The 24234-nt window shown below is 37.6% G+C and overlaps 1 protein-coding gene across 2 annotated transcripts in view; it reads left to right on the top strand.

The window, feature by feature from the left end:
• LOC129721243 (uncharacterized) overlaps positions 1 to 24234 on the top strand; it is a 92136-nt gene that overhangs the window by 7459 nt on the left and 60443 nt on the right. Inside the window, exons 1-3 of one of the 2 annotated variants that reach the window (XM_055673571.1) lie at positions 21871 to 22012; positions 22068 to 22884; positions 22954 to 23641. In XM_055673571.1, coding sequence (XP_055529546.1) covers positions 23371 to 23641 — 271 coding nt within the window. In that variant the 5' untranslated portion in view covers positions 21871 to 22012; positions 22068 to 22884; positions 22954 to 23370. Of the gene's footprint in view, positions 1 to 21108; positions 21208 to 21870; positions 22013 to 22067; positions 22885 to 22953; positions 23642 to 24234 lie in introns of those variants that run through there. The other variant, XM_055673572.1, reaches the window with a different exon arrangement.

The following is a 24234-nucleotide window of genomic DNA, read 5'->3' as shown; positions in this document are numbered from 1 at the left end:
ATAACCGCATAAAAAAGTCGCACAAAAAAATTTCGCACAAAGCAGTCGCACAAAAACAGGTTTAACTGTATATTCGTCACAATTCTCAAATTTAATCAGGAAAAGGTTATATTCATCGGTGCATTAAGCCTCTGCAACATTTACTCAAGTACAGTAGGGTTTTTGACGCGGATTTTCCACAAGTTTTTTTCATGCGGATTTTCTAATTGACGCGTTTTTTATGCGGATTTTTGAATTATGCCGTGTTTTTTTACGAGTTACCGCGTTAATTCAATCAAATTTTCGCGGATTTTCGAATTAACACGTCTATGTGTTTATTGCGTAAAAGACTTAGTCAAAAAAAAAATCTCCACCCTCTGAATGATCCGGAATGACCATCAAACAGGACAATTTTAAATACAGATCGTAGAGCATCTCGATTTTTTTTCTAAAGCCTTTCTTAGTGGTTTACTTTACGCGGATATTTTAATTATTGCGAGTCTTTAACGCGGATTTTTGAATTAACGCGGTTTTTTGTGCGGATTTTCAAATTAACGCTGTTTTTTGCGAGGTATGTATCCTCCGCGTAAAAAACCGGACTGTAATTACTGAGTTACTGTAGAGCTTTCTTTTATAAAAACAGGCTACATAAATAAACTTATAATTAATAAAACAGTCATAACATTCTAAAACTACAAAGCCATCAAAATATTTCCAAAGACAAAATTGTAAATATTTCATCATGTTTTAGGTAGGAAATACATTTAGATTGCAGATATTTTGTTATCATATTATTCTGTTTAATATTATAAACCACAAAACGCATATTCAATGCATTTTTTCCATAAAAAGTGGATAACTTTTGAGGAAAAGTAGGGTGAGGAACGACTTAGTTTATTCAGTCGAATAGAACTGGCCTCAAACTCTTGAATCTTGATCAATATGCACAGTTCCATAGACTAGAATGAAAACTCTGGTTGACTAACTGCCTTACGAATACATAAAATACCGTTCAACACAGAAAAATCTTCGAATGCACATCAATCGAAAAAAATCAAGCAAAATTGCAGCCATTCAGGCGTCATTCGGGTGCTGAAGAAAATCCCCTGCAAAACAGATGCAAACTGTTCAAAATAGGTTTAGGGTGATTGGAATAGTGTTCTCAGTTTTACATTCTGAAAACAAGTGCCAACAGAGAAAAAGATAATAAACAAATGAAGTATTTTGTCTCAATACACAGTCGGCTCCTTGAACTGCCCTAAATATGTTCGACGTCTTAATAGAATGTTTTTAAAATTTTCAAAAAACTACCTCAAAGCTAGGGGAGTTATAAATCCAAATTTTGGTGTCGTTTCGGAAACCCCCCGCTTTGTGGGACGCCCCTCTTTGTTGCAAAATAACGCCTTTTTTGGTCAAAACCTCTTTGTCCTCTTTTTTACATCCTATAGACGTAAGAAGTTCGAAAAATACTGATAGGTGATTTTTGAAGAAAACAAACCAAGGAATCCAGAAAAATATATTGTTTTTGACCGGAAGTGTTGGCAGATAGATTATTTTTGTGTTTAAAAACTAAATTTGCATTTTTCGGCAAATGCAGTCACTTTTAATTTAAATTCGATAGTTTCATTATGTTCCTCGGAAAATTTTATGTAAGAAACACTAATCCCCCCAAGGTGATATGAGCCAATCTCCAGTTTTAACATTTTTACGAAAATAGTTTTAAATAACTGAATTAAGTTTTCTTACAATTTATAGACGCAAGACGTCCGGAAAATACTGGTAGGTGATTTTCGAAGAAAATAAACGCAATTTTAGGCATCTGAAAATGAAAAGATCGGGCTTAGAGCAGTTTGCAGGCATTTGCAATTAGTTCCATATCGTTAAATGTGATAAATTCAAAGATAATTACCTGTAGAACGCTACAAGTTGCTTCTCCGTCAGCGCGCAGCGGTCGAATAGTGAACAAAGAGCTATCAAAGCTTGATTAGGCCAAAATATGTTCGGTCCAGACATGGACAACCATTTTTCGGTCATACCTTAAACTACTATTTTATTTTCCACTTGTTAGAGTATACAAATTGTTTCAATGGTATTTTATTGATGTTACTACAACAATAAATTGTTTCAAAAGCTTACATATTTGTTACAAAAGCTTTGAATTGAATATTACCACTCCTCTTGATTTCGGGTCAACTCAGGCATGATTTTGATCTAATTCCAAAATAATGGTACATAGAGTCAGTATTTTTCCGAAAACTACTTTCCGACGATTTTCAGCTTCCCGGGATTCGGGAAATAATTCGATTTCCTGGGAAGTAAGAAAAATTGTTACGAAATTCAAAAACGCCGTGATCTATTTACTTTTTAGCCGTACCGCTAAACGAAATTCGAAGGTTTAACTTTTCTGCCCTAAGGAGCATATTCAGAGACAAAGAGTGAAAGAGATGATTCATATCGAGTGTGTTTATATAAGATTACAAATCATAAGATAAAATTCATAATTCATAAGCGAACAGAAATCTGTCACAGGTCCATAATTTTAAATTAATTTTCCGATAATTATTTTTGTAGAAAATATTATTCTGGATCCCTGGATTTGAATCGAAGTATCCCAGGAAATTCCGTCCCAGAAAGGACGCTCTAGTGCATACATAGTTGATTTTATCGGATCAAAAGCCCACATGTGGGTCAAAAAACCTCTGTTACCCTATGTCGAATACAAAATTTGCTATGCGAACTTCTTTTTGTCCATGTATACTGGTCAAAAGTTGTTACAAATTTTGAAACTATATATTAGGGAATTCTCAAACTAACTTTGTATACTTTTCATTTTTTGTATAAGCAGACTGAAACGGCAGCCAAAATTTTTTTTGTAGAATTCTTAGTATTTGAAGATATTATGAATAATTTCGCAAATCCCACTCTTGTAAAAATTTTGCACTGATGCATGTTAATGGCTTGCAACAAGATTTTCGACATGTTTTTCTTTTGTTCCGAGCTAGTGATGACTCACTTGTACCGTATTATCCGCGTACTAGCGATAGCACTTGATTAAAAAAATGCTACATGGATACCCATCTTACATCGGAAATAGGAAGTGAAAGAAACAACACACAGATCTTGGTGTTCTCGTGTCCGAGTGGATAGGAAGACCTACTTGTACACCGCTGCAGTACGGCTGCCTTTGAGTGAAAGACCATCTGATTGAAACATCTAAAATACATCATAATCACTGTATGGTTCACTCTTCAGCATCACACCTTACACACAGACATTTATTACATGATAGACATGAGTTCGACAGAGCGCCGCCGCCGCAGCCACCGTCGCTGTTGCCGCACCTTACCCGCCCCGCCGTTGACTGTTGGCGTTGAACGTGGAAAACCGTCGGACTTCTGCGTCAGATTGAAGTGCGATGGATGGGTTGCATTTCTCAATCTGGGAATGGAACGTAATTCTACACAAAGTGAAGAGTACTTTCCGTAACCAATTACTAGAACACAAACAACGAATGGAATAATTGTGAGAAATAATCGCTAAAAAGCTTTTGAATGAGCCAACGAACGCGCCCGATTCTTGCCTCTGGCCTCCGAAGAAGATATCGATGGATCTGTCGATTTCCGAGTGGATAGGAAAGATAGATATCAATTATTAATCTTGGAGGCGCTTTCTTTCTTGACTGTACGCGAGGTTGAGTCAGTTCTTCACCCAGATCTGCGATCGCAATCACCGGGACCAAGTGGAAGTAAACTTCTAACTGAAATTTTTATCTTATTCATGAGTTAGCATTAGCGCGAATAATTATACTGTAATCGCACTATGTACGCCAATTGCTCAGGTGTTTGGCCGTGCCTTTTTGTTCCTCATCGCTCTTGACCGTTCTTGGCACAACCGAATGCGATCGGGTGCCAGGTCAGTGAAATTCTGTCCATATTTGCACATACCGCAGTAATGAAGGCAGCGCCAATTGCGTGTAGTGGAAACCCAGAAGTTCGTTTCGGTCAGAGCCATTTCCGTTCGCCGGCATGTAAGACAACTGTCGATTGCATTTTCCTTCTTACCCGATAAACGGTTGTAGAACAATATTTTGTAACTGGTATATGTTTCTGATGGCGTTCTTTCGCTGCTTGTTAGAACGCTAAATCAAAGTTCGGCGGCTGCTTATTAATTTCTGTAGATGTTTATACTAATTAAGTAAAAACAAACTAAATTTACTTGCATAATTCTAAGCTAGAGTTGAACAATAATTTTAAACTGGTCGTCAAATATGGGCTAACCTCATTGTTCTCTAAATAATATTTGTTACCTACCTCACAAAATTCACAATCTCGCTAAAAACTGTTGATCCAGTGTTAACGATTGCTAATTTACTTTTATTATCCAGGCATAGTTCATGTGAGTCGCTCGTGAAGTATTCGATTACATATTCAAGGTTAAGTTGACAAATTTGTATTTTAAGCTTTTTCAGATAAATCGCTAAATAGTTAGGATTTGCTAAGAGAAGATAGTTTTAGACATGGAGATGTGGAAAAACAAAAATCATTTTTGCCACTGGTGACTCATGCTCGAGTCAGTCTGTCCGGATAGCCCAACTTGAACAACTCGAATAGCAATTCAAGGAATCGATCTTTGAACAATTCAAATTGACGAATAATAATAATAAATAATGAAAGAAAAGTGGGTGGTTTAGTTACCATATTCCTAATTTGCTAATTGATTATGGTATGATCCAAATATGGATTATACTATTGAATGCAAAGTGTTGTACTTAAATAGTCTGAAACACACATTAAGTCTACAGATTTGGCGTATATTTTTCGGCTCATATCCATACCCATTATTTTGTTTTTATGGCTTTCTATTTGGTCAGTGTTTATAGTTTGAAACTTTAATACCTTTTGTTCTACAATTGCCTCATCTACACAGTAAAATCCACAGCAGCTTTCTAAGGATGTATGTAAGTACGACTATTAGAAGTAACAAGTCACTATTGACAGTAAAACCAACCTATTACCACTAAAACCAACCAGTTTAAAGGTTCAAAATTAAATATCACTCATGTAACGATAGTTCTGCATATTTGAAAGAAGACGCAAGACGGATTTTCCAAACAAGGATTTATCTTCTTTTTAGGAGAAGTCCAATTGAAATTTTGTTTTTCTATTTTATAACTGACAAAAATATCTTTATTTTTGAAATTGTTGGGAAACTGTCTTAGACATTTTGTCGAAGGAAAAAAGCAGTTAAAGTAACGATTGCGTATTAAAATCAGAAAAAATCTGTTCTAAATTTCGAAAAATTTGTACTCAAGGCTATTTTCGATACATAAATCACCAAAACCGAGAAATAAAATTTTTGGTTTGCTGAGTAATGTACAAAAATCTTGCAGTCATTCTTGTTTGACTATTTCTCGGAAGTACACGTTCTTTTCCCTTCTCACCGTTAGTAGCATATAAAGTCATTCTGAAAGCGCGGGATTTGGCAATTTTATTGTCTTAATTGCACGCTAGGTTATCATGTGCTGTTTATTGAAAATAGTTTCTTTACGTAAATTTAAAATTACACGGTTTCCTACGTAGGTTTCAGAATCTCGGTGCTTTTTACGCGGGCTTAGTATTTACGCGTTTTTTTTTTTTTTTGACGCGCCACTTTCCCCGCGTTAGAAACAACTATTGTTTTTCCCGAACTTGTTAAAAGCAACCTTTAAAAATGCAATCCCATTAATGCTTCACCGGTGGTCTGCGTAAATTATCACCGGAATAGCACTATCGAATTAGTCTGTCAGGCTAGCGGGTGCGTTTCAACAAGATTTTCAACGTTTTTTTAGCGCTCTTTAATCACCGAGAGCTGTAAAGGAGCCACTTTCATGAATGCACCCCCATCATCGCGTTGACTACCATCCATCAGTGGCGGGTTAGGGCTAGATTGTAAAACTACCACCCTGTGCGGTCCCGAAAACAAACACACACTGAGTGACTGCTCAGGTTCTGATCGGGGGAAGGAACTAAATTAAGATTAATTTACTTTGTCTGTCCCGACGGTTAAGAAAAATTCTTGGTAGGTCATCAGCATTGCAGACCGAAAATTGACCTATTGTCGTTAGTGATCGTAAAATGTTATACCTGAGCCATGGGAGAAAAATGCCTTGAACGTTATAATCAATAATAAACACATATTTTGCCGACACTGTGTGTCACTTTTTGACCGATGGAACCCAAACGAGCGAAGCGAAAAGGAAATAGGCGTCGCAGTCGGTATTGCGTACACACAAAAAGTGTTTTGTTTTTGTGGAAGGTCTCCCGGCACTGTAGTTAGTTCTGTTGTATTCAATCACGTTCGTCTATGTTACCCGGTGGCATTGACTGCGTGGTTTTTATGTGTATCTGCGCAAAATTTCGGATGTCTGTCTAGTGTTTCCGTTTTTCTTCCCATCTGTTTTGGTCAAGTCATGCTCTCACCCTCAATGAATAGCGGTCGATTGAATACACTTTCAATGAGCTTGCACTACGTGTAGCGCTCAATACTTGTCACATCGGAACCCTTCAAAGAAGTGATTAACTCTAGGTGAGGGTCTGAGGAATGGCCCTGTTATTTATATGGCCTGTGAAACGCTGGTAAGCTATTGTACATCAAATTGAAATGTTGAAATCGGATGTTTCGCATGAACTCACTGTTGAGTGTTTTTTTTCTCGGTGAGAATAGTTGCAGAATTATCCGTAAATGTTTAATCGCCACTTGTTCAATGGAAAATAAGTGTTGTATTGTTAATCATGTTCAAAATGTTTCAGAGTAATTTAGATACTTTTGATTCTACTTTAGTACATTTAAACTGTTGTTTGTTAAAACTAAATTTTCCATTTTCGGATTCTTCAAATGTGTGTCAAGTATTCAAGAAGTTCGTTACTTTCTGATAGGTGAACTACCACCCAAAAATCTGTCCAGCACGTAAGATCCTTTCAACTTTATTTCCTTCCTTTTTAACCGAAAGTTATTTTCCCACCATAACTTCAAATATTTCTTCCTGTCGTGGAATCAATATTTTTCTTTTAGTTTGTTCTTGTTACCTTTCTTCGCTTTTGCACCATGTCCATTCTGTTCCAGCCTATTTCCATAGTGTCGGATGTTGAACGGAACCTTTGTAGAAAGTGGTATGTGCCTTCGGCTACAGTGTCTTCTCTTTTGCTCTCCTGTATCGTTCCATACAACAATCAGTTAGCACCAAAGATCAGACTGGTGCCAAGTTTCGCAGCTCCAGGTTTTATTGCATATTACTGTTGTAGCTGCAGGTAACTACCGGCACTGATCATGAGAACTGACTAGTTCACACGTATTACGATTTCATTTTGCAATTTGTCTATAGTTTATCCTGTTTCCGTACATCTCAACAAACGCCGTTGTACGGAATCTACCTCACCAACCGATGGAAATTGGGTAAGGATTAAACTGAGATTTTTCAAGTATCGGAATGTAAATCTTTCAGCAAACAGCGCTGTTGAGAATTTGTAATTCAATCTAATTTCTGAAAAGGAGTAAATTCAACTAACAAAACTATGTTGTTGATTACTTTTTCTCGTTGCCGTGATTAGGTTGCGGTTTAAAAAAGTGTGAAAAAACATTGAGTTATAATGTGCTACCTATTTTAAGACGTTTTGTTACACGCCTAACGAAGATTCTCTAATCACCTCTCGAAATTATCGCTTTCGTCACCATTGGCCAGCGCTTGTGGAACATTCGCTAACTCGGTTGCTGATTGCATCAGCTCAGCTCGCCCTCGCACGTTGCTGGGACGACTGCTTAGTTGTGCAATAAACCAGCGCAGATTGAAGCAGGCGGGGCAGGTGATGCACGGCTTCGTTCCCGTGTCGCGAATTCGCTCTATCGCAAAAGGAATTTACGGAATGATAAACACAGTCTGGTATGTTTTACAATCAGCCGGTAATAATCTGAAAACTCCCCCCAACGGTATTAAAGAATACACAGCGGCGGGATAAATTTTGGTTTATCCATTGCGGTGACCGGTTTGGTAGGATGCAGAGTGCAAGCTAAATGGGAAGCGCATAATAATCTCGCAGGAAAATTACTCTGACATTGCCGCTGACATCCCACACTTTGAAATGTGACCCGGATGGGAAAACGACATTAACGTCAGAAATTTTAGGGATAACGCTTGAAAGTAGAGTGCGTTAAATAGGTACTCTTGAGAAACGAATTTAGAGACTATTAATAGACTAATGTATAGTAGCGGTGGCGTATTCAACAAGTTTTTGGTAAGCCTATGCTACTAATATGTTGGGTACGATATAACTCATGGGAACGTTTGCTTGCATTTACTCGGGAGAGGCACCAATTTGGACTTTTAACCAAAATTGTGTACAACAGTTGCTCTTGCTCTGGTATAATGGCCTTCAATTGTTAGCTCTATTTAACCGTTACACAGGTCAAATCAACACCTAGACACTATGAAATAACGGAAATATTTTCAAATAATTAAGTATAATATTTTTGAGAATTATCCTGTAGATTTTTTTTATAACAAATCTCTTTCGCTAAAAAAGCCGATGAATTATACCGCTTTACCAAGACTAAACCTCAAATTTCTTCATACAATATGAGAAAATTTTGTTTTGTTGTCATAATACGTTAATTTTTAGTGCCCAAAGCAAAAATTTTTCGAAAAAGCAGTTATTGCTCTTCTTATGTAATAAATAACGTATACTTTCACAGCGAACGGTTCAATATGTTATGTTATATTTTCAGTGATAATAAAAAAATCTTATCAACGTATCTGCTAACAAATAAACAGGCGAAGTATTTTTTTTTTATTTTCGACAACACGTTAGCAGCTACGAATTAAAAAAAAACTTTCGAGTTTACCTCTTGGTGGTCGGATGCCCAGAGACTTATAGGGAATAGGCAAATGGTTGAGACAGGCAGGGTGGCCAGTGAATCGGAAAAACTGGGAATTCGAAAATGAACCGAGAAAAACCCGGAATTGCAATACCAAACCGGGAAATTGAATATATGTTGGATTCAAACATTGTTTTTCGTTTAATGCATGCTTGAAATTTATTGTATTAGTTCAATGTGTCATACATTTCCTACCATCTCACGAACAATAGAAGGTTCCAGGAAGCTTCCAGTTGGCCTCGATGTAAGATTCTGGTATAACTAAAAATCGTAACAAAGGCGTCGGCTTAGCGTAGTTTGTTTCGTCTCCGCCAGGTCACCAGAACTTGGGTTCGAGTCCCAAAAAAATCTTTGGAACCATGCCTTCCATCGCATGAGGAAGTAAAATCGGTGCCACCGGCCCGTTAATCAACGGTTCGTAAATAAGGGTCCTGGGTGGAGTAGCCTTCCCGGGCGTCGATGATTGGCACAACACTGGCTGAACTAGACCGACGGAAAATAGGTGAAAATAGAAAAACCTAAGCTTGAAATCGCTAAAGACAATTTCTTAAGATCAGGAATATCGGAAATTGATTTCAAAGAATTGGTGTTTCGAAAGACTAAAAGTAACGAAAATAATTTTAAATTTAATTCAAAATTTTTGAAATAATATTCTTAAGGCTTGAGAATGCAGTACCAGACTCTAAATTTCATCTTAAATTGGTTGAATACTCCTTCAAAACCAAAAAAAAAAAAAAACATTTTTCTAAATAAACCTAGAAACCAAAAACGTAAAAAAAAAAATCAAATTTGTTCTCCTGATATCACCAAGCCAAACTCAAACTGAGCTTAAAAAGCTTCTTAAAAAATCTTGAGGTTATAAAATTTTAAAATAGATATTACTTCAAAAAAAAGTTGCAATACTATGAAATCCTCTTAAAAACTACATGACAGAAAAGCACACAAATGTTCATAATTCAGCTCATAATTGCCGTGAAACTGAAGACTAGAAAAATAATGCTCAAGTTTTATCAAAAAACTTCGATGAAAACGTTTCGTAGGCCGGAACCGGCAGAAATCAGATTTTAATTTGAGGTCAAAAATAGTGGACATGGTCCTTGAAACAGAAACTGTTTGAGGTCATAAAATTAAAAAAAAAAATATGTTTTATTATAAAGGTAATAAATTTGGATATTTGTAATATTGTAAATACTGTGAATACTGAAAACGGTGTCCAGGACTCAGGTCTAGCAGCGGCGAAAAATTATCTCCTTTCGAGATCATTAAATCCGCTTGAATTATTTTAAAACCTTCTTCAGCTAAAAATGAAATAATTTTCCGGAAAAAAGAGACCTTGAATTTTTTGAAGTGAAACATTTTAATGTAAAATTTTCAAAAGTAATTAATTTTTGGTCCGAAATAACATAAAATTATTCCGGAAAAATCAGTATAAAATAAAAATTGATTTAAAAATATTCTGAAAACATGAAGCACACTTTGAATCCAAATTATATCTTGAGTATACCACAATATATCTAACTAATGGTAGCAGTGGTCATAAGCTCCTACAAGGAAAAAAATATATCTTGAGTTCAGTTGAGCGAGCTGGTGAAAATTTTTTTGAGAAATTACATGGAACATTTCCCGTGGGCTTCAGTGGTTCCGAAAAGCCCCAAGTGTGCCCTTTCTGTCAGGTTATGCCTTGTTAAAAAAGAGGTCGAAAAATCATCAGCAGCAAATAGATGTTGGCCAAACTAATTTGGCCCTTTTTCAGTTTTAAAATAAAATAATAACAATAAAATTAAAAAAAAAAACGTTTTTCCCTTATTTATGTTTGCGGTGTTATCTACCGGGAAAAAACCCTTAATTGTTAACCGGAAAAAAACGAGAATTTGAATGTGAAAATCCACTGGCCACCCTGGACAGCCAAATTTTATCAATTTCAAAATGGCCATAACTTTACGAAAAATGAATCAATTTTGTTTTCAAACTAAACGGTGGTCAACGGACACTGGAAATGTTTTGGATTTTAGGAGTGTGTGTGTCAAAATGAGCATTTTTGCAACACGTGGAACATTTTCTTACATCTTGAACTATTTAGGTTTATTTGTTTCAAATGAGCCAGAATCCGTGTTCCAAAGATTGACACAGCTTCACATCGCTGACCATAGTGAAACATGTTTAGTGCACTTTCCTTTAGCTAATATTAACACAATAACAACTACTGATAAAGAATGATTGAAAGTGTACATGGTGCCAGCATATATCAGATAAAACACCATGACGGAGACATGACAGATTGCAGGTTCGAGTCTCGCCTGGATGAATTTTTTTTTAAATCTAAGTCACACCTTCTGTCCTTGTTCATATTTCGCATTCTTGTAAAATTTACATACATTGCCCAATTTACTTAACTTAAAATGTAGTCATAAGACAAAAAATGAAATTGGTTCGTAAAGAAAACCAAACTGCTTATTTGAAAAAATTGAATTCTTAATAATATGCGTTACCAATATTTTAATTTCTTTTCTTGTAAAAAAATATGCCAACTCAAAGTATCTATTGAAAATTTTCAAATCTTTTGATGAGGATATAGATAGACCCATCATCTGCCGGTGCTTTCAGGTTTTGAAATTGTGAAAAATATAATAGAAAATATAATAGATCGTACTTGTTTCCAGGATCTCTACAAAAAGAAATTCTTGAGTGATGTTCTGATCATACTTCGACACTTAATTTCAATTAGAACTTACAACGGTCGCATTGAAGTTAAGAACCCTCTCAAACTGCAGAATTTCCATGTATTGCGTTAGAACCACCGATGATTGAAAATTTAGATTTATTTGTTGTGAGTTTTCGTAAATCTCCCTTGAAATATTTTTTCCGCTAACTAGTGAATTGAAAAGGCTAATACACTGCGGCTATAAATAAAATGCCAGTATCTGTTTCAATTTCAATACCCAAACATTCAATAACTTTCTTTTCAAGATGAGGCAAAACACGATGTTTTATTCGACGGTGGATAATTTTTGCAACTCCACCACCCGTAAAATCAATCCTATCGAACCTGTGAACCATATAATTGGGGTTTCTTTTTAGTTTAGGCTTGAACAGCGTTTCAGTTACAACTGCAATATGCACATCATGAACTGTTAAAAAATTTAAAAAATCATCTTTCGCTTTTAAAAAGTGAGCATTCCAATTTGGAAAATGGACAGCATTATTTGAAGTCATTACTGAATTTCGGTTACAACAATATCAGTTGTAAATTTTATACCTACTTGAACGGCCTCGTCCATCGAGTTACAGTTCAATAAAGTGGACATTAACTGCAGCATGGATTGTCGTAGGTAAGTCCATCGTCTCAGGAGTTGGACTACCGAAATAAATACTGGCTTGTCTGGATGCAATTTTTTTATCTAACAGGACAAGTAAAGATATTAGAATTGCTGCTCACCTAATTTTATTAAGCTTTCCAATCGTGGTGTCAAACACGTTTTTCTGATAAAATCCTAGTTGTGCGCCATCTTTTTTCACTTCAAATGAAAACTCGTTCATTCCTCTCTGAAAATGCGTGCTGTTTGTGGAGAGTTTAATGACAAATTTTGGAGATTATAGATCAAGAATTGCTCAAAATTCAACTTTTTTAGAAACCCTAGGTGCCCGAGGGGTCCATCAATTCGAAAGAAACAAAGTGGTTTTCTCATTTTTTCCCTACTTCGAATCAATTAGACCCATAAATATCCCTCCTGAAAGTCCTCGTTTCACTATTGAGCCGGTTACATCGTGAATGGCTCATTATACTAATAAATTTCTTTTTGAATCAAGTGTCATTTAAATTGATTGCATGAAAAGATTAATAAATTTGGAACAATCATTCGTTTCAGTTATGAAAACAATTTTTACAAACTTATTGCTGTACTCAAACCAACCCAAGATCTTTAGTAGCAAACCAACTTTGATAAAACAATACGCATTGCAAGTATGCTTAGGTCGTACCTTTTACTATCGAGAGTTTGAATACTCATTTTCAATTTGTAAACACGTTAAACCCATTTCCTTCAACGAGCTAAGAATGAACGAATGATGTACCTGTTTTGCACCCTTTTCTCCAATCTTCGTGCGAGCCTGTTTAGTAATCTCGACGGATTGCCGGAGGTTGTTAACTTGATGCATGGGGTGAGAAAAAGTCATGGCTCTTCACGCCTGAGTCGTTCAAAATGGTGACTTCTATGACACGCCGCCGAGAAAAATAGATAACAGTAAGAAAAAATGTTTCCCTTCTCCGCAACAACCAAACGTACCGCAGTGACGTAAAAAACGCAACCGGCTTAGATATTAAAGAACTTGTCGCTTTTTTTGTCTCTTCGATTGCCACTGGTTGTGATGTTTGACAGAAAGTGCCGATTATATCAGCTCCTCGTTCTGGGCTGTGTTTTTTGCCTCAAAATTACGCTCGAAGTTAGTCACCATGAAGCAGACAAGTACATTATTAACAATACAGGTTAAAAAAATCCCAGCCTTTTTAACACATCATATTTTATTGCCTTGTTACGGAAACATAGACGAAAATTAAGCTATTGTAAATAATGACAGCAATCATTCTAAATAATTGTCTGTTTCCACCGTTCATTCTATGGGATGACATTTGCTGCTACGTCCATCTTCTAGTAGGTTTAGTATGTTATGAATTTATTTTTCTTAGTTTTCATAGTGGATACTAACCTAAAATCAGTTAACGTTTCACGAGAACTAGAAGTGTTCTAACTGCAGTGGTTTAGTTGTTCGTGAAAAATATTCATAAATTCAATATTGGCGTGCTACATACAGTAAAGTTTATCATAATTTTAATTCTACATTGCAATGAAATGATTATGTTGGTTTGAGATTTTTCTTATGAAAAATTATCGACAAACTATCGACTGATGCAAATTGCTCTGACTGGTCTTTGCCATAAATTTCAAGGTCTACAATGAATGTTCAGCCGATGATGATATCATTCATGAACACTAAGAAATAAGCATATTCGGAAACGTCGACACACAAATTGCTAGACGCTCCGGTTAGAAATGACTACGAACGATACATTTCCCCCGAGCATATGCCGCAGTATAAATATATTCTAAAAAAGAATGGCACAGTGTCATCATTTTAAATGCAAGTCTTGTGTAAAGGTTTCCTAATTCATGCAATTGATCATTTCCTTTCTTGCGCGATATATATTTTGCCAGTGGAAGTCATCGTACTTAATTGTTGATGTAACTAAACGATCAAATATTTACTATGAGTACACTTGAATTAAATTTCTTCTGTCAGATTACCATCCGTCCGATGATAGTTGCTAGTATTTACGATTTATGATATTTGGGCAGTTGTGGTTATTCTCAAAGTTGCAAGATTATATACTACGCTCGTGTGCCACATTGCAGTGCTTAGACGCTCGTGTTAGAAATTGAACTCAAATAAGTAGCTTACCATGAGTAATTTCTAATAGCGTGCTGTAATATGACAACAACGAGACTCTATAAAAACGCCATGACATATACCCATAAAAGCGATCATGTGCGATGATTACTGTTTTGCACCGATTACCTATCACTTATGCAAGCAAAGTTTTTATTTTTTCAGTGGTTAAGATTGTTATCAGTACAGCATGCAAGCATTCGTCAAGCGCTGTTTTTCCTACCCACAACCGAGCCATATCTGATGGGTGGGAGCTTAGCAAATGCCGCTCCCAAAGGTCTACGACTAATTGGGAACCAGATTCTGGATATGGATAAGAGTATAAATTTGCATACATAAACTGTGGTGGAAGTGAGTTCTTGTCTGTGGCTCATCGTCGTCACATTTACAGCGCTTGTGTAAGTGTGTTTTTATTTTTCTTCTAATTTTGCCACCCACACCGTTACAGCTATTTTAGTTAAAAGCGATACAATTGTGTATGTAGAACATGCCCTTGTTGATTTGTTGAGTACATATTACGCGACAAGGTTTATCAGCTGGCTATCGAAATGTAAATATGTGACTAACACCTAGTGCGCTAACGATACCGATCTGAAGGCTGTAGGCGATCTGGTTTGTAAGGGGCAAAACTGATAAGCGATCGTGATGCGTCGACCTGTCTCATCGATCGACGGTTTTTGTAAGACATTTTGTTTATTATGTTAGTGATCTTCTATAGAAATTATCAGCGCTGACTAATGTTTTTTTTTTTGAGTTTTGTTTCTTTATGACGTGATTTTTTTATTTTTCTTAATTTACAGTCACTCATTATGAATATAGTAATGTACAAATCGAATGTATATAACTTTACCAAGTTTATTCCACAAGTGTGACCAAATTGCGGTTGAGTTACGAGAAAATCTGTATGGCAATGCTTCAGAAAAAAAATTGAGAAAAACTTCAATCCTGGTGGCGATCCACGAATTGCATTTCAAGTCTCCCTTTCTTCAGTTTTAGAAACGTTTATTTCAGTTCTGTTTAAACAATTTGTTTTGCATCTGAGTTGGTTGTGATATAATTGAGACCAAATAAGAATAACATTTTATTGACCTTGTTATATTAAGCGGAATGTTTATTATTCCCTATTAGTGAGTATATTTTTGCAATAATATCCCAAAAATAAATTTTATGCTACATTCTATTCACGTACAAACCTTTTTCTACATTAAAAGATTCTGGGCGGCTTCTCATTTGTTCACGCAAAAGTTGAAGTCTTGTACAATCATTGTGTCTTCCCGATTCGCATCAATGTTGCACAGAAATCGCACAATAAATGTGTGAAACGCATAACGCAACAGTTGTACTGCGAATACATTGACATAGAATGAAATCAGAATATGTATCATACACCGCCACTTTATTTCTCACGTCGAGGGTATTAGTGACTGCACGTGCTTTTTTCTCAAGCGACGAGAGAAATTTCTCTCTCGCTCGTAGAATTTCCATGTATGTGCGACAAGACTAGACACGTACACGTCACATACAATTTGCAGGTTGCTTTTTCGCTTCTCTTTCGGTTCGGATTGCGACGCGCAAGGCGATATCTCGTTGCTTCACGAAATGAGCGAGACACACGTGCTGTACATACTTGATACCAGTGTTGTTAGTCTCTCACTCACACTGTCGGTGCATGCTTGCTGCTATTCAGAAGAATGCATGAAGAAGAAAAAGTATCTCGAAAGCGTGTGTACAAAAGACTTGAAAAGCGTAGCATATGTCTCGTCCTCAAGCAGAAAGAAGGAGAATGGTTTTGCTTCTCGCTCGCTTTGCAATGCTGCTTGATACCAGTTGAAACTGTTTAGGTGTAGTAGTTTGGAGCTGCCAAATACATTTAAGAAACGCTAGAGCATTAATTGCGTTATGCCCAACACGCAATCATTGTACTGGTTCCGAATTACATCAACAATTGCGCTAAAAACGCACAATTTTGTACTGGTTTCGCACCATCCAACTTTTGCGTGTTGGAGGTACGTAGCCACGGTCTCCTGAGTCTGTCTCTGCTGAGATGTTCTGCTGGATGGATTGCAGTCCAGCGCTTGCTTGCAGATTTCATTTTCACTCCTTCGAAATGTGTAGCGTCTACTTTCGTTTCCAAATTTCCGTTGCTATCGGCTCCTGAATTGAAAATTGCTATCGGCTTTCAGTTCGAAATTCGGGTTTTGCTGCGCAAACTAATTTGGTTCGATCTCTACACGTTTCGTAGACTCGCGAAAGCCCTAACCTTTCTGAATCTTGCACCTATGTCGCTCTTCGTACCCCCGTCTGACGCTATCTGACTTTCGAGATATTAAAAGCTCTCCATTCCATCTCTAGGTGCCCCATAGTTCGGAAGGCGATCACATGCACCTACCGTGATCTAGTCGATAACGGGCCGGTCAAAGCTCCATTATGCAAGACTCTGCATCGTACTGCGCTCCGATGAGGTTGACGATTTTATCTGGAACTTCTTTGCGTCTCAAGGCGCCTCACAGAACGTCGTGGTTAAGTCGGTCAAAAGCTTTCTCGAAGTCAATAGATACCAAATACAGGGACTTTTGGATTTCATTTACCTGCCAATGTATGATAACTCACCAATTGTCGCATACAATCAAATCCTCCTTTTTGGGGACATTCACAACGATGCCTTGCGTCCAATCGGCCGAAATATCGCGGTGTCCCAAAAATTGCAGACTAATTGATGCAGTGTTCTTGCGGATAGCATGTGTTCTGCCCAAAGCTTTCTCTGCTGATATGCGATCAACCCCGAGAGCTTTGTTGGATTTCATACATCGGATAGCTGTTTCGATCTCCTGCAGTGAAGAAGCCTCTGAATTGACGCGAGAATTGACGAGTGCTCAAACCAGCGGTTTTCGCTTCTCTCCACTCCTCTATCTTCCGCCAGGTTCCATCTGTGATTCACTCTCACTTCTAGGTGTGGGTTTGAACTTCATTTATTTGCAACTACCAACAGACATAAAATAACTAGTCCTAATGGTTACGAAACAAAAATATAATTTTAGAACGTAAAATTAGATGCGATGAGACCTGTACTCCAGAAAATAAACCTTTATATCCGTGTGTAACTTTTCTGTCCGCCGGCAAAAGTTGTTGAAAAGCAGAGTATAACTAGTTTGGAGTGTATTTTTACATGTGCAAATTTTCATAACAATCGGTTCAGTGGTTATTGAGATGTCATCGAAACAAGAAGAAAATCATCAGAAAATTTTATGCGCCGTCATGGAAAAACCTTGTGCGACCATGAGATGGATCGGATGGGTGGTAAAATTGTTTAAGGAGTCCCAGACGACCGAGCGGAGAGCGGAAAGTGGAAAAAAAATCGAAGACAACTGATCCCGTGAAGGCCCGAAAAGTGTTGGGTTCTTTCGAGCGTAATCCGAACCTTTCGATTTGCAATGTGGCTCTAAAAGCAAAGCGTTCCGCCTGGTTCGTTCAGCAAACCATGGAACGAGTTGTGCTTCGTAAACCGGCGTAATTAAAGGAACACGGCGGCCAAATCCCGCGAAGGAAGCTATATCGAGAGTGTTTGGCGAAACCGATGTGTGTGGTTATGGATGACGAAGCCCACATCAAGGCAGACGCAAAGCAGCTACCGGGGCTGGAGTTCTACGTTGCCAAATTACGGTTTGATGTTCCGGAAGACATACGAAAGAAGAAAGTGGACAAATACGCCAGAAAATACTTGCCATGGCACGCCATAAGCCAATGCGGCAAACTGAGTAAACCGTACATCACAACGGGTACCATAAACAGTAATATTTACCGCACCGAGTGCTTCCCGAGGCATCTGTTGCCCTTCCTGCGGTCCCACGAAGGTGAGACATTATTTTGGCCGGACTTGGCATCATGCCATTACGCGCGATCGACTATGGATTGGTACAGATACTATAAAGTTGTTTTTGTACCAAAAACCGCCAACCCTCCAACTGACCAGAGATTCGTCCGGTGGAAAGATTTTGGGCCATAATGAAGGCCAAAGTTCGAAAATCGTCCAAGGTGTTTAAGAACGGGTTGGAGTTGAAGAAAGTGTGGTTGAAAGTGACCAAAAAGGTCAACTCCACCACCCAAGCAACAATTGAAACATAATTAAAAAATAAATTGTGATCGTTTGTTGCACTAATGAAATTCCGAGGTTTTAAGAAACATTTTTTGTTACTACGATGAAATTTTAAAGAAACAAGCAACAACTAAAGTTGCATCGCTGCTTCAAAAATCTTCACACCAACAACGTAATTCGCGAGGTTAGATTTGTTGTTGAAACGTGTAAACGGCATTTGAAAACCTAACCTTCACTGAATAGATCTAGTGGGTGGAGCATATCGGTTGCCAACGTGATGCTTGCGAGATACAAAATACAAACACACAAAAATACTTCTAAAAGTTGCTGTCATGTTCTGAAGCCATGTAACAGCAACTTTTGCTCGATTTTTCACCTTATATTTGTTTTTGAGATGAGGTTATTTACTGCGTTGTAACTTTTGGGCACTTGGACTAGAAGTCGTTCAAAAAGTGTGGGTCTCTAAAACGAAATGTGATAAATTGCTTTGAATTTCATTATCACGCTGAGGTACTGATGAATTGAAGAAGCAAAATTAAAACTGGTAATGACCATTAGCATGATAAGGGAAGCAATATTTAGAACTGAGTCATGAACTTGCAAGTGTTTCTACAGCAAATGACGTAAATAGTACAAACGAAAAAAGTAAATAGAAATTGATAACTGGAGTTGAATCCCCAAATTTCTGGAAATAGTCAAAGATAAATCGCTATACAGACAATCTCTTTCCATTCTGACCATTGGCCATTTTACAATCTTACCACAACGCCATGAAGTTTCTATTGCGCCCTAGCTGCTGCTTCGATGCATCTTCGTAGCTGAAATTTTACCATTCTGCATTTATCATGTTGTTATCAACTCCCATGCATTAGTTCATAAACATTGCGGTTTCATTCTTGAAACTTGTGCTGAAACAACGAAAATGTTGCAATTGGCTCCATCTCCTGCGCTTTTTTGGTAATTGTATAAGAAACTGAGATGTAACTGCAACTTAATTTCGCATAAGAATTTGTTGCTGTGATGCAAAAAGTTCATAATCGAAACAAATTTTGCTGCTTGGGCATTGCACAAAATGTAATAAGAGGTTTTAAGGAAAAGGTGCGGGCTTTCAGCGATGGAAAGGAAATTGAATGAAGTAAATATGCCGAAACATAACTTATATTATTAGTTCATTCCCTGAAAGTTTCAAGCAAATCCGACATGAAATAAATTTTTGGAGAACACTTTTGTCTGGTGCGTTTTTTTTTTTTTTGAGTACAGGCTTTAGATGAAAATTAACGGCTGAAACTCGGTTAAAAGCTCGTTGAAAACCACTGATGGCACCGTTAGCACTGTAGTTAGTGCGGCGAAAATGCAGTTGCAGCGCAGATGACCTCCGCAAGTTTCTGGATAGCGCGTTTAGGTCGATCAGGCGGAGAATGGCTGGGCAATCAATCCACGATGTCAAACATCCGAAACTACAAAGGCGTGTGTTTCTCGGAGAAGCTGAAGAGTATCGAGCAGGAGAGGCTGGCAGCGGTCCTCATATCGCCAGGGAAGCATTCTACGAGCGTAACGCGATGGATTGTGTTGTTGTTGTGAGGAATGCAGACAGTAGAACAATTACCAGCGAAGACCGAACAAGCGAGCAGTAGTGCAGTGTCGTTAAACATTGTTTGACAAATCACTCAGTTGCCTAGAGATTTAATGTTACTTGAAGGTGAGTTTGGAATCTAGGATCTCTATGTTGGCGACCCATCTCACGTGTATTCGAAGTGTAGTGGGCGGTGCCTCCTGGTAAACGTTATGGTAAATGTAACAGTGATTTAGTGATTTACTTCATAGAAGCCAGCCGGAAGGTCCGTGTAAATCACATCAGTTTCTAATATCGTTTGACGAAGCTATCAAGTTAATTATTAAGAGAGCTTCCGAGAGTCCTTTAGATTCAAGAATTATAATTTATGTTTTCTGCTCGTCTTATTGGAAAGTTAATCATATGGTTTTAGTGTGCGAAATGGATTCAACCTCGAACCCAGCATTTTCGGAATAGCTGGAATTAGTTTCTACTTGCGAACAGTAATATATCTATACCTTACGCTTCTGATATAGCTTAAGCATTACAAAATTAAAACAGTTAAAAAAACAGATTCTCCCATCATGTGAACCATAAATGGTATCTTCGTCACTGGAATTACTACTAAATGTAGAAAGACCGCACACAATGAGTGCCTGGCATTTCACGGTAGAAGGCAAGCATTTGCATGCTTATTTCCCTCCGTTGCCCAAAGACTGCTCTCATGAGTCTAAGGTTTCAATGGGAGACGATAATCGTGGCATGGCTCGGCTTAATTAGACGGCCTCGCTCAAGACATAAACGTTTCAGTTGTTCTACGGTTTTCACCTACACTGTTTCACTGCGAGTAATTGCGACTGGATTTTTCACGGGTATCATACCAAATTACCTCTAGAACAAATTTCGAATGATGTATAAAACGAACGAAACCGTACTGTTGAAGTGAAATCGTTAAACTCTTGTTCCGATCATTAATTATGAGCAAACTAAAAAGGAACAGAAAATTAGTTCGCTGATGGTTGACGTATGAATTGTTTTTTTTTTTTCCTAAAAATCATGATCATGTGTATCTTTACGTTCCACAAATCATCTATTATGGTAATTCTCATTTATTTGTTTGTTCTTTTACTTGCAGGAAGAAGACGGATAAGTTATCGGTTACGAAGGTTATCCAACCTGTTTTTTCCCTATGTTGCAATTTTCCTAATATTAAGTACAGTATGCAGAGTAACAGGTGAGTACTTTTCTTTCATCCAAAAACTTAGAATGAACAGTATGATCTTCCCTTATATGAACCCTTGTAGCTTTAATGACAGTTGTGTTCAGCGAAATAAACACTCGTTACATACCGGAAGCACACTATGAATGCAAATTTATGACTTTATGTACAATTAATCTCCATCTACATTGCGTTGAAGTTGACACTTACGAACAACCGAGAATTAACAGCAGATTGCACTAAACCCAAAAGACCGGTGCTTGGGATGCAATTTTCTCCTCATGAGTACCCTACACGCACCGCGATTACTCGTATAGTGGTAATAGTTTTATTCTATAAAGCTCTCGTTTGCTCTTTTGCACGGAATCACTATTTTGCATGGCCGGGTTTGGCGACAAGGAAAGGAACTTTCAATTATATTCCACTTCCAGTCCGGGGGTAATATTTTACGCTACTGTCTGCAACTATTCTTGGAGGCAAAACTAGGAAAATCCAAACAAGGAACAGAGGGTGCCCGAGTACGGTCGACTTATAGTTACATTATGCGGTATAATTTTATTTTCTATATACGAGCTGTTATGGTTGCTGAAAAACCTCGAGTTTTTACCGTTCTCATAGTCTCAAGCAAGGCAATGTCCTGTTCTCGTTTCAGAAATTTGCAGCTATGCGGCTGGAGAGTGCACCGCAACGCTCTGCAGGAAACGTCTCTATCGTGGCGTGCGGTTTTTCTCTGATTATTTTCTATATGCATAAAAACGTGTTTTAGGCAACTTAGCTTACAATATATCGGAGAAAATATGCAAATTTTCTTTCCGCTCTGGTATAAAAGGTATGAATATATTGCACTTGAAAAAGTTGTATGCTCCTCTTTGTAGGTCATCACAGTGTGGGTTTGATGTTTTTCTTCATTGAAAGTAATAATAAAAATTATTAATTATAAAGTATCAATGATTTAATCGACAAGTGTTCAAACACTACCAAAACCGTGGAAATGTTCGTGTATACTTTTTTACACATTGTAGATTTTTTCAACCATGCATTCCATATAGCTGCAGATTCAAGGGGCCTGTATTACTTTGCGTCATAGTGAAATTTCTCTTACAATGATGCGATCATTACATCACTTGTTGCATCCGTAATTCGACAAATTGCAGCAAAATAATAAACTGTTACGTCACTCAGCTCCATCTGCAGAATAGAACTTTCCCCGAGAGAAACAATTACCTTCCAGTGGCGCTGCTATCGAGGAATTCAGTATGCGATCAGTTTCTCGAAGGCAATTGACTGGCTGAGTCGGAAAGAGAAACACAAGAGTTACAGCACATGAAATGATGGAAGCGAGCAAAAAATAAAAATAAAAATGGAAATAAAATCATCCATCTTTAATAAACAATCATAACGGGTGTTACGTTTATAGACCTGTGTGCTCTATTTTCCCAAAGCTGCCTTTTTCGTTGCTCCCTCGCGATGATCATTCCCTCGCATGAATTCAGAAGCAAAGAGCTCGACTGCAATGCTGAAAAAACAGGCGCGACGAAGAAAAACCAACAACTTTCGAACCGAAATGCAGGAAGAAACATTGCACATTGTAAGAGCATAAAACGATGGTCTGAAAACGCTATGATATTCGAATATAAAAAACAGCCTAATCCACCCAACGATGTGAGGACCACCTTGTGGCTCCAATTACAAGTATGAGACTCTTACAGCCCTGAATCTGTACAAAATAAACAGTAAACTATGACTAATTTTTTTTTTCAGTAATATTTTGGATTAATTTCATAACCGAATAGTTGCGTGTAATAAAAGTAAATGGAGTTGCGCGTTACGCAAAGGTGGCAGCAACATATATAAGCGACTTTCATTCCGATGATTCTTTTGTACCCTTCCGCCTTGAATACAAACTGCGCAAGAGACTTTTTCAACGGTGCTGATGAGATGTGAAAATTGTACCTTGACGTTCGGATAGCGTAACACTCAAAAAAAAACTCCAATTGGTAATAGGCATCGATATAAGCGTGAATAAGGGAAAAATAGTTGTTTCATCTAGTCGGTGTGCACAACCATCACCGCCTTCGCTGCTTGAAACCGTTTCATAGGCCCTTTTCGTGGTGACAACGTGAGAAACGCGCTCAAGCGCAGCCAGATCAACATCGTTTTACTCTTGTTCGCCATTGTATGTATAGAGGCAAGAACGCGGCACGGTTCTTGTGGATCGATGGCTATTCCGGACGAACGAACGGACGAATGAGCGCATTCATTCAAGACGGGCAGACGCAAGAGAGGTTTGATTTTCTCGTGTTTTATATTATTGGATGCGCGTCTCAGTCATCCACGGCCACTGCGGACCGACTGCAAGCGGCAGACGGCAGCGAAACCAAGCAGCAACTTTTCTACGCCGCAAGTGTTGTGGATCTAACAACAACTGGATCCGTTTTCCTTTTTTTCGGTAAGCCGAACATCTGCTTCTATTTGTTGTGACTTCTCGGACGCATTTCCACATTATGAAATTAATCTGTTAATCTTTCTCCGCTGTTCGTGTATGTAAAAACTGACACCATTTTTCAAGAACAGTTGTCTCGAGCAGCGGCGTGTTTGCTTACGCCCTCCGGATGCTCACGCAGTCGAAATCAAGCCATGAAAACATAGTTGATTATGTGTAATCATTAGTCTGGTGTTTTTTTGAATTATCAGTTGAATGATTTTCTTTCATTCAGAGCACGATAAATGTATGGTAAATCATAAAAATGTTATTCTCGTGGGGTTGGAGACGAAATCCAGTTTTCTTCTTTATTTTCACCGTTATCAATATAGTACAGCCTTTAATAAGCATATAGTCTAGTAAGATAACCTGTTGTATCAGGTCACTGAGTGGAGAGGGTTTTTTGTTTGATAAAATACAACAGTACGATTAAAATTACTTCAACTAGAAACAATGAAAAGTTGTGTAGTTCAATCTGAGCTCAAGTGCACCATGTTATAATTTCATGATTGTAAAATGTTATCTCAATGGAAAGTTAAACCAAATTGCGATTGCAAGAT

This window comes from Wyeomyia smithii, chromosome 2 (genome assembly GCF_029784165.1).
Source record: "Wyeomyia smithii strain HCP4-BCI-WySm-NY-G18 chromosome 2, ASM2978416v1, whole genome shotgun sequence".
In the NCBI taxonomy this organism is placed as follows: domain Eukaryota; kingdom Metazoa; phylum Arthropoda; class Insecta; order Diptera; family Culicidae; genus Wyeomyia; species Wyeomyia smithii.
This window is presented reverse-complemented; position numbering and strand designations above follow the sequence as displayed.